Below are 17,190 nucleotides of genomic sequence, written 5' to 3'. Positions count from 1 at the left end.
ACAATGTATTTTACCTTTATCAGAAATCCTTAACTGCTCTTGCGCTTTTCACCTGGTAACTTCAGGCCATCCAGACTGTCTATAATAATCTCCATTAAGTTTTTGGACATGAGTCAAACAGAGAAGATACCTCATTAGTGTTTATATTGCACTATATAAACTCTAAGATGATGTCTGCACCAAACAAAACCATCAAAGTCAGTTATAACTAATGGTCAGTTATAACTAAAAGCTCATTTTCCCTGATATTCTTTTAAACACTGTACACACATTAATTCATTTTATTTTAACAACAACCAAAGTTGAAAAGTTATTTATATTGTACTAATGGGAACACAACTATAGAGAATGATACATTTTATTTCAAAATCTGTTCCCATAGAAGATAAGTTTAAGGAACAATTTGTCTCTCAGCTATATTTAGTTGAAAATTTTGTCCCCAGATATTTATACTAAAAACACTAATACTCAAATATCATAGTAGTTAGCACAAAATTGTTCCGAATTGTACATGTATTACTTGATGGCCTTATTTCCAAATTGACCATGACTCATAAATTTGGCTAAATATGAATCAAATATTTCCCAACAAACTCTTGTCATGGTAATACATCTTGTTGTACATTTCTCATAATAGGTAATGTTTCTTTCTTTTTCAATTTTTCCTAATTCTATATGTAGCACAAAATTCCATGAAATGAAAATTAGTGTCATTAGTTTACCTCTGCCCTCAAGGAATCAAGAAGAGGTATTATTAAATACATAAATAAATTAATAAATATAATTATATAAAATACAGTGTAAATATAATGTATAAAATATATAAATATATATTACATAGCTATCTAATATATAAAATATAAATTTTAATAAATATTATGAAATATAACATCTGGATCAAAGAGAACAATAGAAGCAAACAAAAGTATGCCTCACAAAGTAGACAGCAAAGTTCCTGTTGGGCAATCACCATCAATAACGAAACCCACTTGGTGATGGGATGTATAGATGCTGGAAAACAACACTACCATTCTATTTCTAGGACTTTGGCCTACATGGCAGGGTGGAAGACTAAGTTGAAAATTTGGGTACAAAATGTTTAGTTGATACAGATTTATGCTCTACACAAATGTATTTTTGTCAGTTATGTTCATCAGCACATGGAACAGAAGGAAGAAAATCAGCAGCAACCAGTAACAACTACGTGCAAAGTTATGTATCTGTAACTATTACACTTGCCAGTCATTCTCTAGGGAAACCATAGGAAAACAATGCAAACTCATACTTCCTGAGAGAAAATTCTTGGTACTTGCCTGTCTATTCTCCGTTTTCCATTAAATCATTATCTTCAGAACTGAAGCCAAGTCACAGGTGTTTGCACACATCCTCCTTGAGATTATCACGTGTGGCCAGGGCTGGCTTTTCTGGCGCGAAGAGTTCCTTGTTGCTTTTGCTTGCACAATGTGGAAAATGTCTTCCAGAACAAGTGTTGATGATACATGTTTGATGAAAAGAGCAATGAATCTAAGATTTTCCAAACTGGAATTATTTTTTATTGTATATGTTACACCTTCCATGTGCTGTCTTCCTTCTCTTCCTTCCTCTTCCTTCTCCTCTTCATCCTCCACTTCCTTTAGTGCATGCCCTGGGGCTTGAACTCTGGTGCTGACAGTTCTAATTCTGGCTTTTAGGGGTTAATTGGTGATAGTTTCAAGACTTTCCCACAGGAGTGGATTTGAATAACAAAGCTCAGCTCTCAGCCTCCCAAATAGCTAGGATTATAGGTGCAAGCCTATCATTTTAGTTTATGTTTCAGTGAACACATTTTCCCTGGGCTATCCCCTCCCATTCCATCTCCCAAGAACTTGGGTCTACAGGAATGTCCCCATCACACCACATCTTAGATTAGAAAATTCTTGTCACTATTAGATACTTTTCTTCTCTTTTAAATTATTATTCGTATAATCCCATGATCAAATGCCATTTTGTTCAGATGGGAACTTTTTTTTGTTCTATGAACTAATAGTTGTTGACATCAGACTTCGTATCCATACAGATCCAGTCTGTGATCTCAAAGGTCCTATCTACCTAGAGTAAATGAGGGTGCTAATGTTTTCAGTCACCTTTGCTGTGGCCTTGCCTAGTAACACAGGCTTTTAGTAGAATTTTGTGTATTCCCCTCAATACGTTTACAGCACACATTCTTTCTGAAGAAGAGGAAATTTGGCATGTGAATTTATGAGGGGAAATAATAGTTTAAAAAAGTGTCAATTTTTAAATCCATAGGTGCTGCAAATGAGCTTGACTATGCCATGCCTGACACTGGTATTCTAAAACTATTTTTTTGTAAGTTTGTTAATTTTGTAAGTCTGTAAGATTGTTAATTGCTGCCCACCTATCTACTTAATTTTTTTAATTTTAGAAGTGAATGGAATTTTTCTATATATTTTTAAAACTATCTTTACAAATACAGTTAAATGATGGAGTAATCAGTAGTTGAAAGTTGCTACTTATTTCACTCTGCTTTCCCTAAAGGCAGAGGTTTTGCTGGCTTCAGTCAAAATAGTGAACCATTTTAGTTTGACATAATTAAGAAAACATAGAGGTCATTCTTGTCACAACCAGAGTTCCTTTATTTTTGGATGGGCCTAAACTTGCCATTCTTATCCAATCACAAAGGTTAAAAGTTAAGTGGTAAAAGCCCTCAGTAGTATGTAAATACATTGTATTTTGTGTGTGTGTGTGTGGGGGGGTCTTGTGCAATAAGTAGCATCACTTAAATCCTTTTACAAAACCCAATTGCATTACTCCCTTATAATTAATGCCCAGGCAAAAATGTATTTTGGTGGATGAAAGGGAAGAGCTTTCTGAAAACAAAGTGAAATTTAATTAGATTAAATCTACAAAATGATTTACCTGAAGGAATTCCAAGAAATTTCAAGGAATTCTACCAGTTGGGGACTAATGTCAGTACTGAATAAATCTATTCACCTCGTATGTTTCAATGGCTATATTTTGGTGTATATTTATTTAATTTTCTTGTTTTGTAAATCAAATGGCACCTGAATTAACCACATCTTTGGGTAAAAATGCTCTATTTGAATCACTCAACTCTTGCGGCAGAACATTGGGTAATGGGGCATTGTCACGTGTCTTTAGAACAACATATGGTTATGGAAAGTCATTTTCCATCACTGCTGCGCTCTCCTGAATGCTTCTTTCAAGACTCAGCATGACATGAGACGTAAAAATCCAAACACTAAGATTTTATTCTTGTCTTCCAGTTAGTGGCATCAAAGATATTTTATTTAGTTGCTGAACTTTTTGCTTTTTTTTGTCTCATGAATTCATTGTTAAAATAATGTAACAAGTATGTTTTGCATTTTCAAAGTGGTATGGAGGAAATAAGTCAGAAAGATGATACTAATAATGATAAAAAAAATTGACTCTCCTGTTGTCAAATAACCCAAGCTTCTAGCTCCTGTTGTAAGGTGTTGTGTCCCGATCAACTAGATACTACTTTCAGATACAGGTTTTTCTGATTTCCCCCTGGCACTCATCTTCTTCAGTTAAGTGCTCTGGAACAATGAAAAGTTAGATTCTTTCTTCATGTAGCACAATACCTTTTAGTTTTTATTTTTTAAATTTAAATTTTATTGTAAAAGTGATATATAGAGGGGGTTACAGTTACATAATTAAGGTAATGAGTACATTTCCTTTTGAACAGTGTTACCCCTTCCTCATTTTCTTCCATTCTTATCCTCTATGCCCCCCAACCCCGAAGTTGTAAAGTTTATTTCCAATGTAGTGTCTATTGAGTTTCAGTGTTGAACTGGTTTACCCTTTGTTCCCTCATTTCTGTAATACCCCTTCCCTTCCCCAAATAAAAAAAAACAACACAAAAAACCTTATATACAAGACAAAGGGGACAGAAAAAACAAACAAACAAAACAAAACAAAACAAAACAATGACAGCAGGGAATAAACCAAAGGAAACAAAAGGAAAGAAAAAAGAAATAACTGCAAGTAATTAAAAAAAAAACCTCTTGTTATAGTGAGCTTTCCCTTTGATCTACATTATGAAAGTTTATTTGAATGGAGAACACATTTTTCATTAATTAGGAAATTAGGAATAGTCACATTTTCTCAGAGTAATTTATACATCTGTGTGATAGAAAGGCACTAATAAACATCCAACTTATACACAGAGCAGATTATATCATGGCCATTGTAAAGTTTTGGTTTGTGTTTTAAGCATGAACACAGGTTTTAAAGTATATTGCCTCCCAGAATATGGTGAGAACATAAATATCTATCAGTATTTCCTTGTGTTTTATTTCACTGAACTTTGGCTTTTAAAATGCTGGCAACAACTTTTCCTTTATGGACTCCAGATGAAAGAAAAACTTCTCAAGGTCATGCAGCTAGTGAGTGGAAAGGGTGTTGGAAAATGATACTTAAGGATAGTTTAATGATAATGTTTTAGGTAAATTGTCTCTTTTTATTGGGCTGAAAATATCAAAAGGGGAAAAGGGAGAGACTAGTAAATGATAAATAATTTTGACATTTACAACTCTCTTTTTATAAAACAGTGTGCCAGGAGGATTCCTACCACTCTGTTCTTATGTCATGTGCTGCTGTGGGTCTCACACCAATGGAGCCCATGACGGAAGTGATGAAAAGAGAAGAACCAAAACTTCCTGAGCCTTCCAAACAGTAAGTTGCTCAGCAATGCTTCAGGCCTGGAAACCCTTGAGTTGATGGGTCATGGCATTGCTCAGAAACTGTGATTGATTATGAATGCTGTCAGATTGGAGGAAATGGGTAAAATAGAAAAGAATTGCATATACTAACTTATGAAAGCAAACTACTCCATAGTCTGAATAAATCACTGTATTCCTCTAACTTTGTGTATTTGAACCACATTTTATGTAAATTTCATTTTGTTATCTCACCTTAGGGATCTGGAGAAGTTACTTCTTCTACCCTATGACTGGGAGTCCATGTTTCTGGGTTTCTTATTTCATAGTTTGTAGGCTTCACAGTTCTAAAATAGCATTAGTTTATTTTAATATAAACATCTTAGCCTATGCCTTTTGCATTTAATAAAAGATGTAAGTTGTTGTTATTTGCTGGTCCTGAGGCTTGAACTCAGGTGTTGAGCAGTTATTGATTTTTTATGCTTAAGACTAGTACTCTACTACTTGAGCCACAGTTCCACTTTGGCTTTTTGGTATTGAATTGGAGATAAGAGGTTTAAGGGACTTTTCTGCCTGGGCTGTATTCAAACTGCAATCTTTAGATTTCAGCCTTTCTGGATAGTTAGGATTATAGGCATGAACGTAGTGCCCAACTTGAAATATTACTATTAAATTATAACAAACTAATACTTCACGCTATTTGAATACATGATAGCTTAAGTGTAGTTGCATGGAAATAACCACAAGAGAAATTTGTGATAGATGGCAATATATATATTTTTAAATTTAATTTATTTTTTGCCAGTCCTGAGGCTTAAACTCAGGGCCTGAGCACTGGCCCTGGCTTCTGTCTTGCTCAAGGCTAGCACTCTGCCAATTGAGCCACAACGTCACTTCTGGCTTTTTCTATATATGTGGTGTGGAGGAATCAAACCCAGAGTTTCATGTATATGAGTCAAGCACTCTACCACTGAGCCACATTCCCAGGCACCAATGTATTTCTTGTATCTCATTTATCAGCACAATAATAATTGCAGAAAAAAGTTTCATTGGAGTCTTTCTGTACATGCATATGACATACTTGGGGCAAGTTTACATCTTCCATTAGTCTTTCTAATTTCCAAAATTGCATTTCTTCCTCTGGTGCTGCTTGCTGGGAATGTGTTCATTTCGTGAAAATATAGCAAGTTGTAAACTTGGAAGACATCCCTGTGTTATTCTGTGTGTATACCTATGCTCAATAAAATGTTTTAAATCACAAAGGTACCTATTATATTTCTTTTAATCACTTAAATTCTATAGAGTCAAATTCAAACTTGACCTTAAGCAAGTCATAGATTCTTTTTCCTATAATGATTGATAAGAATTAAATTTGTGGTACCAACTGTCATATACATGGACACAAAATTTTAAGTAAACTGGAATTAACTGGATAGAAATGCAAAACCTGATACTAATTTTCCAGAGATAGTAGATAGCAAGGTGCATGTTCTTTGTGATGTTCCTTGTTATCTGACCACTACCTTAACTACCAGGACACATCTGGTGTTTTATTTATTGTTTTTATTACATTATGTTCTAAATTGTTTGCTCCTTGCATATTTTCCTACTGGATAATAATCTCATAAAAGGCAGTTTTACCCAGAATATGATCCGTGCTTGATATTCTTTCTGAAATCAATTAGAAAATCCATTAGTGTTATTTCTGTTCAATGATATTGAATCAAATGGAGCAATGTATATATTTGATTGCATGAAGATATTCAGTGTTAATATTCTCATTATAGAGGAAAGAAATTCTAAGTACTTTGTGAAGTAATGATTGTAATTCAGTTTTAATACGATGTAAGAAGTGAAAACAATTGAACTGCTTTTAATATAGTCTAAATTCTAGGTTCCAATAGCCTCTTTTGCCTAATAGGAAGAAAATTACATCTCATATTTGCTATTAGAGTGTACAAATGTATTTTCCTGCATTGTGCTTGTGATTTTACATGTTAGCTATGTATATATAACAGGGACCTTAAATTAATTATTTTAGATTATTTTGCAGTCACTTACTAAAACTGGTGGCTACTTACAGGTCTTTTCTTCCAGTTTTTAGACTCATCTATAAGTATTTTGTATTTTGACATGCATAGAGTGAACAGAATTTATTCTTCCTTCTGTTACCATAGTTAAGTTTGAGGCTTTTCTGTATTTAGATTTTACTCTCTCCCTTAAACGTTCTCCTTCTTACTTCATAGATAATTTCATAGATAGTCTTTGCTTTGAGGAGTTAGAGATTAAAGTTCCCAATATTGAAACCCATTACTTGGGTATTGTGGATGTTTCTTTAAGTTTTTTGTGCTTTATTTTTCTTGTATGTTAATTGACTTGGTGTTGCCAGGCTTATTGTCAGGGTTATGTGAAGTGTGTTGGTGATAAGCTGAAATGGAGTAAGTCATGAAGAGTCTGTGCTGTTGTTCCTGCTGTAGCTTCAACTATCAACATTATAGATGCATTTGGACACCCGTGTGAAGAGATGCAAGCCTAACCATGAAAGTAGTTATCAGACATATTGACCTAATCTTTCCACTAGAATCACCAAAAATATATCTAAAACCAAACTTACAGCCATCTCAATTTGTCTTAAAGTCTCTATTTTTAGATTTGAAATCTGAATTCTATCGGCAAGGGTAGGGAATGTCCGGCTGTGAGGGCCATAAAAGGCCTGAGAAATTGTCTCATCTGGACGTGCTAAGGCAACCACAGGTGGGCTTCCAAGGAGATTATTAAGATTATTAATATGCAGGAACCCTTGGCAGAAGAAAGACTTTTCACTTCTGAAGCTACCATAATTTAATGTTTTTCTTGATTTTTTTTTTCTCACATCTCACATTCAGTCAATCGAATGCAAATGAGCACCTCATAAAATGCACATCAACGTCAAACTCTGGAGGGAATGAAAGACTTTCCATGAGTAGTTTTTACATGCTCTGTTGTGGTTTCTTAGTAGAAAAAGTTTGTTGAAATCTATGTAAGTTCTTTGCCCGTATTGTGACTCTGTCTGACATGAAGGGTTTTTACGGCCATGGCAAACTTAGAAACAGAAAGGTGTACAGATAAATAGGTCATTATATTGCTTTTTCTATGGCTTTCCATATTTCTTTGTTAAAAAAATACTTGCACTTTACTTCACACATGGAAATTCAGGATGGCTGTGCGATTTGATTTATGGGTTCTGTTTGTGGAGATGAAGCCTTACCTAACCATGCTGGCATTCATTTCGGGTGCTACCACCTCCTTGTGGTGTTTCGTGTCGGCATGATGAAGGGGCAGGGAGCTTCTCCTGAAAGGTCACTGCAGCTATTATTTAGTACAAAAGTCTTATTTTTAACAAATCACTAACAGCAACCTAATTTACTCTTAAAAAGAACTTAAATCACACTGGCTAAAAGTCCAAACTACCCTTAAGTTTTATCTGGATAAATGATGTGTACACTAAATTTACAAAAGTTAAGTACTTTCTCCAATGCTGTACCATAAACTCAGTAGTTGCATTGGGGACATACTCAAGAATTATATGATTAGTGGTTTTCCAACTACCTTCTTACCAATTTCAGGGACACAAGTGTATTTATACTTTCAGGAAGATATCCAACTGTGAAAGGTAATCCACAAAAAATAGACAATTATAAAGTACTTGTGACTTTCACACTTGTGCTTCGAAATGAGAATTTTGTGTTGATCTGTGAGTGCTGACACTCAAGCCTTGAATGAGAGAGATGGCCGAACCAGTTAATTTTAACTAGACACACAACAATCGTAGCTATGAAAATGGCAGTAGTGTTTAGGTATGTCTGGTTGTGGGGCTGTATGGGAAGGAGTCTGAATATACCCATGAAGGTCAGGAAAATGTACCCATGTTTTTGTTCATTTCCTAGATGCCCCCTCTTACTCATGATAAAAGTTCAAATGGGACAAAGATTCATTTCTATTCCTCCACCAATCCCTGTGTCCAGAGCTTCCTGCTAAGCTACCCTGCATCCTCCCCTCTTCCTTGTACCATCTGCAGCCTATGGACTAAAGAGGAACAGATGGTCACTCTCGTGCTGGACAGAACCCAAAGAGGTAGCGGAAGAATTCACCTTTATGCCTTTGAGACCCTGAGTGCACAGGAAGAAATCTGAGGCAGGAAGGAAAAGGAAGCTGGTTAACTTTGGGTCAGTTAAGCTCTCTCAACTGATGTCACTTGTGAATGGATTAGTTATTAGCTTTCCACATTTTCTATCATCTCTGTCTCCTTATACTGAAAGATAGGTGTCATCATTTGCTGGTTTATAGAATTAAAAACATAAAGAAAGTTGGCTATTTTCAGATATTATATATTGCTTAGAAAACCAGTGGATCTTGAGACAAACAGGAAAAAAATATCATAGAAAAACTGCTGTCCTTGATTGATAGCATAGTTATTCTGCCTTTCTTCAGTTTATTGCTCCTCAGTGAATCATAATATCTGGTCCCTTGAGGAGTCAACCTGTCAAGTCAAGAAATCCTATTGTAAGATTTGCATCTGGTTTGACAATCTTTCTTTGTGCGCAGAACACAGAAGTGCTGCTTTTCAGACGAGTTGGGACAACCTGATAAGATGCCTGAAGTACTCCTGATAGTGTAATACAAATACAAATTTATCGTATCACTGTGAAAGATGGCAGGTGCATTCCCAAGACTGGAAAAGCAGCTTGAATGCATGAGCAAAGGCATGTGGACAATTATGTATATGTACATATATATATATATGCACACACATATCACATTATGCTATGGAGACATTCTCTTTTTATCTAACTGAGATATTTCATTTTAGTACAGTCTTCCATTTAGACAATAGCATGTCTTTGGACAATAGCTATATTGCCAAGTATTAATTTCCTATTTTTCTCCCCTGAAGGAAGAATGACTACCAGAAATCTGACATTTCATCTCTACTTAGCAAATAGAAGACATGGAACAGAGATAAATCTTATTGAAATCAATATGCTCCTGCATAAAATAAGGACAGTAGTGTGTGTGTGTGTGTGTGTGTGTGTGTGTGTGTGTGACTGCTTAAAGTCTACAGTTTTGGAATGTGAATTACAATAGTTCAGGGCACAAAAAGAAGGAACATTGCAATAATAACAGATTTAATATCCCTGTGCAATGAAGATGGATGAGACCGAGGTTAGGTCTGTCAAAATATATGTTGCTTATGGAATGTGGGGTTTTATTTATTTCTTCAAATATACCTAAACAAATACATGATTATTTGTTCTTTGTATGTGTGCCAGTATTGGAATGTGAACTCAGGGCCTTTCACTCTAGATAGTTTCTTCCATTCCATTTGTTTCTGTAGCTGTTTTGGCTTTACATACAATGATGATGTTGTTACTAAACACTATAATCATAGTGTTACTTTAATTCGAAGAGATCCAAGTACATTTCAACATTATCCTCTAGATATTGAAGGATTGATATTTGAAGATGTCCCATGGAGCTCCAAATTGTAAATATTATTGCATAGGGTTGAAAGTTCATTCTAGCAAGGAGGAGTCTGAAAACCAAACTAGACTTTAGATAGGACAAGGCCCTGTGTCTTTTTTTTTTTTTTTTGCCAGTCCTGGGGCTTGAACTCAGGGCCTGAGCACTGTCTCTGGCTTCTTTTTGCTCAAGGCTAGCACTCTACCACTTGAGTCACAGCACCACTTCCGGTTTCCCTTTATATATGTGGTGCTGAGGAATCGAACCCAAGGCTTCATGTATGCAAGGCGAGCACTTTACCACTAGGCCATATTCTCAGCCCCAAGGCCCTGTTTCTTTAACCTTAGTTCTAATGCTTGTAAACAAACACTATTAATACAAAGAAGCCACATGAATAAAAGCCTAAAAACTAACATTTAAAATGTGAAAGGGCTTACATATCTTCGTATGCTTTATTACAGGTGCAGTATTAAATATTAATATACTCAGAACTCTTTTGATTGAAGTATCTCTGTGATTGATAGCAAAATCAGGATTCTTGTAGCCTAATTGATTCCCAGTTATATTCATATAGCATTTGAACACTTCTATTTCAGAAACTACTGGACGGAATTACAATTGCCTACATTCTTCATGGTTGTTCACCAGACACTAAGTATAGGTTTTGTTTGTTTTGTGTCATTAATTAACTTATTTTGGGCAATACTGAGTTTTGCAATCAGGGCTTTGTACTTGTCTGGCAGGCAATCTCCCACTTGAGCTACATCTTCAGACCTTTTGGCTTTCATTATTTTTCCTATGGGGATCTCATTTTTATTGCCCAGGTCAGCTTGAACTGCAATCCTACTATTTATATTTTCATATAGCTGGATGGCAGTCATATGCCGCCGAGTCCAGTGTTTTATTGGTCGAGATGCGTTCTCATGTACATCTAGGTAAGGATAGGCGTCTTTTGAGAACAGATATTTTCTATCAATAGATAGAAAGATGTGTATTATAATTTATATTCTATGAAATTTTGTGCTCAATATAAATCGTGTACATTGCATGTGTTACATTATTCTTTGCTGAATAGAAACACGGTATTTTAAACTATTTGCTTTGCTCAGTAATACCTAGTGTGTATTAGGCGCCATGCTCTATCTGAACTTTTACACACATGAACTCACTTAGTCCTCCCTAAAATATTTTATCATCCCCAAGTTAAAACTCAGAAATCAAGGGCACACAGAGGCCAAATTGAGCAAAAGATCCTTAGTGAAAAGAATGAGTCACATTTTCTTTTCAGTTACTTTCATTACAGTATTTTGAATCTGACACAGTTAGGCAATGATTTATTTATTTATTTTTCACTTCTTAGGCTTTTACAACTGAAATTGTGGGTGTCATTATAAACCAATAATGCTCAAGATGATTAGTATTTGAAAATCAAAAGAATAGACAGAACTTAAGTAAGCAGTTCTTTTCTGTAAATCATGACATCTTAATCAGTAGCTTTTAACTCATGCATAAATTTCTATTCAAGTAAGCCAGGAAGAAAACTTGAGTTTTAATGCTTTGATCCTACTCAGTCAGTTATTTAGCTCGATATCTTTTTGAAGTTTTTTGGTTACTTTATCATTTTCTTTTATTCTCTTGTTTGGTAATAAATTTTTTTTATTCAGCTTATATCAAGAAGGCTTAAATTATACGTTCTGTAATGCATATGTGTATATATAGTGAGAAATATATGATAGAAAAATAACTAGCGTGCATCTCAATCTATCCATTTAAAATGTCATGGAGCTTTATTTGGTATCATAGTACAGTGAATAGAATATGCAAATAGAATATTATTAAAAGAATTTACATGTATCATTATAACTTTTTATTTTTTAGCAGAATTCAGTTAGTATTTTCCCTGTAATTTGGGACAGAAACTAATGACATAGTTTTGTGGAATTTAAGAATAATAATGAGGGCTTACAGGAAAGTTAAATACAAAGAGAACTGATACTATTTGGTATTTTTAATAACAATAACTTAATTAAAAATATCATGTGACTCTTGCAGGACTAACAGAATGATTTAAGCATTATAGAGGTTGTGGATCTCAGTGCTAATTCAAATTCCTTACAATCTAGAGAATCTCTTCAGAGCCAGATCAAGTGCATTGTAATATAATTATAACTAAGTTAATATATATTTTTCTTTAAAAGTTCTGTATTTAGTCTAAGATAATTAAGATATAATGCAATTTCATGTTCTTAGCTACAACAGCTATAGAGTATTTTCTAATCTTCTTAGATTAGATTAGATTGTTGTGTTTTATAGCTATTATTATTATTATTACTATGCATTACTCTGCATAGTTTATTCTACAGTTATTTTATTCTATTCCAGTTATGATTTCACCTTGGGGCTGACATTACTTAACTCTTGTTAGAGATTTTTATGTTCATTTTATTCCCTCAGTTTATATTAGGATGGTTGATTGTTCAAAAAAGAAACTATACTGCAGTTTGGGAATTTCTCATAAATATGGATTGCATAAGATGTAAAATAACTTGTACAAAAATATTTCAGAGTTAGCTAAGTAATGATACTTTATTGGAATAATCAATGATTTGTTCTTAAGTGAGATGTCAAGAAATTAGCCATGTTATAAACTGCTAGTACATAAAACATATGCATTAGAACCATGGTTCCAGCTCTTTCTTCATAGAGTATGTTTGACCCTTAATAAATCATTTGATCTCTATGTTCACTACAACTTCCTTTACAATGAAGACATAAATATTGGCATTTTCTTTTGCTCAAGGCTAGCACTCTACCACTTGAGCCACAGCCCCATGTCTAGCATTTTCTAAGATTTCATAATCTCTTACTTTGTTATTGTAGGTTGTTCTTTGGGCATTTCTTTGAATTATGAAAATAAAATAACCAATGAAAATTAAGTATTGGCAAATGCAATATATTTTCTTAATTTTAAATAGTCATTTGACAAAAAAAGACAAAAATACTACAAGACAGTGTTCAGGCCTCCTGAGTTTAAACCTCAACACCATACTGAAGAGATAAAAAGAGCAGCGCGCGCGCGCGAGAGAGAGACAGAGACAAAGAGAGAGAGAGAGAGAGAGAGAGAGAAAACAAAGGTAGAAGTGCTACTCACTAGACACTATGTCAAAAATGAACTATACAACACATGAGTGGAGACAGGAGGGAAAAACTGGGAGAGAGCAGAGAAGGGGTGACATTGTCCAATAAAAAATGTAGTGTATTCACTACTTACCTATGAAACAGTAACCTTTCTGTATATCACGTTTATAATAACAATAAAAAATAAAAACAGGAATTATAAAAACTCGAAAAATCGTTGATTTAGAAATATTCTGTTTATGACAACTTATTAGCCCTAATGTCTTTCAAGCTGAAATCTGTCACATTCAATGTGTAAATCTAAGTATTTTTTCTTGTGTTTTAACACGTTTTATTTTTCTTACTTCATTCCCCATAAATTGGTTTAACTGAATAATGTAATGACTAACTTACTCATGTGGATGGTAAGAGTCAATATTAGACAAATAAGATGCAATGAATTACATGTTTCTATTCCTTTTGTCTCCTAAGGGTATTATTTCTATTGCATAATAAACACTTAATTATGAAAATAATCTCACAGACAGGGTGAAAATCCTCTTCGAATGGAGTAGTGCAGGAACACCAAGCAAATAAGCTGCTTTTTTTTTCCATTTTGTCATTTTGTAAGTGATATGTTTTAAGAGGAATAACTTCTTTAGCTAAAACAATAAAATCAAACAGAAAATCGCTTCATTATATTTAGCTCTGTGCACATGTTTTTATTATCATTTCCTTGGAATAAGGGACAAGGTAAGAAGCATCTTAAAATGAATGGGATTTTACTTTCACAAAGTAGACAATATAAGAAACTCATAACAGGAAGCTGCTTGCTGATATTAGACAGCAAGTGGATGATTAAAATCTAATGAGGTTTTCCTATGTTTCACATCATTAATTACTGGCAGTTTAAAATTTCTCAAATGGCAAATGACTACCATATAAATTTAAAACTGAATACTTGATCAAGTTTTATGGCTATATGATTAATGTGCCACAAAGAACTATTTTTCCTCCTAATTTTAGAAAGGAAAAAAAAAACAACATTAAACTGGAATGATTTGTTAAATCTACTGTATACTCGTATCCCAGTTATTGATCTCATTTTCTTCCACACCTGTTAACATGGACAAACAAAAAAGAATTTATTAGAAAAATATTTTCGGGGCTGGGTATATGGCCTAGTGGCAAGAGTGCTTGTCTCGTATGTATGAGGCTCTGGGTTCGATTCCCCAGCACCACATATACAGAAAATGGCCAGAAGTGGCGCTGTGGCTCAAGTGGCAGAGTGCTAGCCTTGAGCAAGAAGAAGCCAGGGACAGTGCTCAGGTCCTGAGTCCAAGCCCCAGGACTGGCCAAAAAAAAAAAAAAAAAAAGAAAGAAAGAAAGAAAGAAAGAAAGAAAGAAAGAAAGAAAGAAAGAAAAGTACTTTCTTCTTCTCTTTGAAAGAAGGTGGACAAGGTTTGTTTCCCTCAATAACACTGGATAATAGAGCATAGAGAATAGAGCATGTCACAGCATCTTAATATGGCCAGAACACTTTACATGTCCTTTGCTGACCCAGGGTTTTGGAGAGAATTCTGTAAACATCAACCTGGGTACTGATGGCTCACACCTGTAATCCTAACTACTCAGGAGGCTGAGATCTGAGAATTGTTGTTTGAAACCAACCTAGGCAGGAAAGTTTGTGAGACTCTTAATCACAGAAAAAGCCAGAAGTGGCACTATTACTCAAGTGGTAGAGCACTAATCTTGAACAAAATGGAGCTCAGGGACAGTACCTAGGACCAGAGTTTAAGCCCCAGGACCTGGGGTGGGGGTGGGGGAGGAAGGAGGTAAAGAGCGGACTGCAGATTACTGGGCCACCTTTAACCATTTATTTTCAGAAACTTGTTTGAACTGGAGCACCCATTCATGGATTTTCATCTGTATTGCAATAGAAAGGAAAAAGTTTGGTTTTAGTTCTCCATTTAGTCAGTGTTAACTCAATTAATGACCTCTAGTGCTATAAAATCCTGAGGACAGACACTTTTACACGAATTTCTTCCCAGTGAATCATCATGTTGATTAGAAGTAAAGGCTACCCAACTCAAGCATATACTAAAGACCAAAAAAATCTAAAAATTAATCCAGATACAAGGAAGACAAAACCTGTTTAGAGCATTTTTTATGTTTTTTCTTCTGTGCCCATTTCCCATATCTATGACCCTTTGTATGAATTGTATATTTTTGTGTCTGTTTGTGTTTTTTTTTTTTTTTTTTTTTTTTTGCCAATCTTGGGCCTTGGACTCAGGGCCTGAGCACTGTCCCTGGCTTCTTTTTTGCTCAAGGCTAGCACTCTGCCACTTGAGCCACAGCGCCACTTCTGCCCATTTTCTATATATGTGGTGCTGGGGAATCAAACCCAGGGCTTCATGTATAGGAGGCAAGCACTCTTGCCACTAGACCATATTCCCAGCCCCTGAATTGTGTATTTTTAATGATAGCTGTTTTATATACTTATGGAGTATATGTTCCATTGACAACATAGTAACTCACCATTTTTATTTCAAAGTTTGGAATTCTGAGTTTGTTAAAGTCATAGATACTAAACATTATTTTTGCCAAAGACAAGTGTCAAATAAAGTGTATAAACACGATGACAAAGGAATCTCCAAGGAAAGAGGTTTTTCACATTAGGTTTTCTAGTTCCATATATTTAACAGTCTATGTCTCTTCTTTGAAGTCTTCTAAAACATCACAGATTTGCATAGTTACTTGTGAATTTTATACCCTGTGACCCTCTTACCAGATTAAAAAACACATTTTTTAGGTAAAACACATTTTTCAGGATTTACTCAAATATTAGCTATCTTAGAAAAGGCCCTGATCATCCAATTACATGTTCATTGTGAAACCAGTAGCTGTATTGAGATACTGAGTCTTCCATGTTTCTCTGCTGGATGGACTGCCCCATCATGAGATTCCATCAGCTGTCCTCAGTAGCCTCCAAAGTGACATTCTGCATGTATTCCTGTTCTGCCTTTGATCTCAGTTTCTCAACCCAGAGAGATTTCAAAACTTACAGTTCCAGGCATTATTCTTAGAAATCAAAACTAACTATATCCTTCAGGCCAGGAATTACCTTTCTATCCTCTTCCTTTGACCTCTCTCGCAGTCTGTCTCTTTCTGTCTCTCCTCACAATGAAAGAGGAGCTTTCAATACATCCTTTCTCCTTTTGTTCCTGGCTTGAATCTATATTGTTTGCTTTTTGGTGGAATTCTGATCTTTCATACTGGCTAACTTCTATTCTTCCTTTGTGTGAAAGGTCACTACTTCAACTAAGCGGGCTCCGATTTTTCCTTCACCATTCTCTAATTTTTTTACTTTTTTAAAAAAGAAATCCAACGGAAACAACAAAATCAAGCTTTAGTTTTTGTGAGCTATTGCTTTGCCCCCCCTGCCTTGTGTAAATTTCTGACCCAGGTGTCTTTGACCAGAGAGAGAGAGAGAGAGAGAGAGAGAGAGAGAGAGAGAGTTGAATTTGATCTGAGGAGATCTGCACCACTGACGTATCATTTCCTGTTTAAATTTAAGATGAGTGGTTGGATAGATAGATCACTTCAATTTTCTTATGTTTCCAGATTTTAAAATAAAGAATTATGGCACATCTAATGATAATAGGGATAAGAAACGAATTCTCTGACTATGAAATCAGTAAGAATGTTGACCAAAATTTTATAAGAAATAGTGATGAAAAGTCTGAACTGCTAAAATAATACAAGATGAAAAGAATGCACCACATCCCATTTCAAACACTGAGATTGTATTTACAGCTCTAGCAAAGCTATAATATTATGGGCAAAACAGAATGGTAGGTTTCAACTTTAGAGC

At 34.8% G+C, this 17,190-nt stretch overlaps 1 protein-coding gene across 1 annotated transcript in view; it reads left to right on the top strand.

Annotated features, from left to right (window-relative positions):
- Ccser1 (coiled-coil serine rich protein 1) overlaps window positions 1-17,190 on the top strand; it is a 671,676-nt gene that overhangs the window by 136,219 nt on the left and 518,267 nt on the right. Inside the window, exon 6 of the mRNA XM_048333671.1 lies at window positions 4,593-4,716. Coding sequence (XP_048189628.1) covers window positions 4,593-4,716 — 124 coding nt within the window. The remainder of the gene's footprint in view (window positions 1-4,592; window positions 4,717-17,190) is intronic.

Source organism: Perognathus longimembris, chromosome 24 (assembly GCF_023159225.1).
Source record: "Perognathus longimembris pacificus isolate PPM17 chromosome 24, ASM2315922v1, whole genome shotgun sequence".
Classification (NCBI taxonomy): domain Eukaryota; kingdom Metazoa; phylum Chordata; class Mammalia; order Rodentia; family Heteromyidae; genus Perognathus; species Perognathus longimembris.
This window is presented reverse-complemented; position numbering and strand designations above follow the sequence as displayed.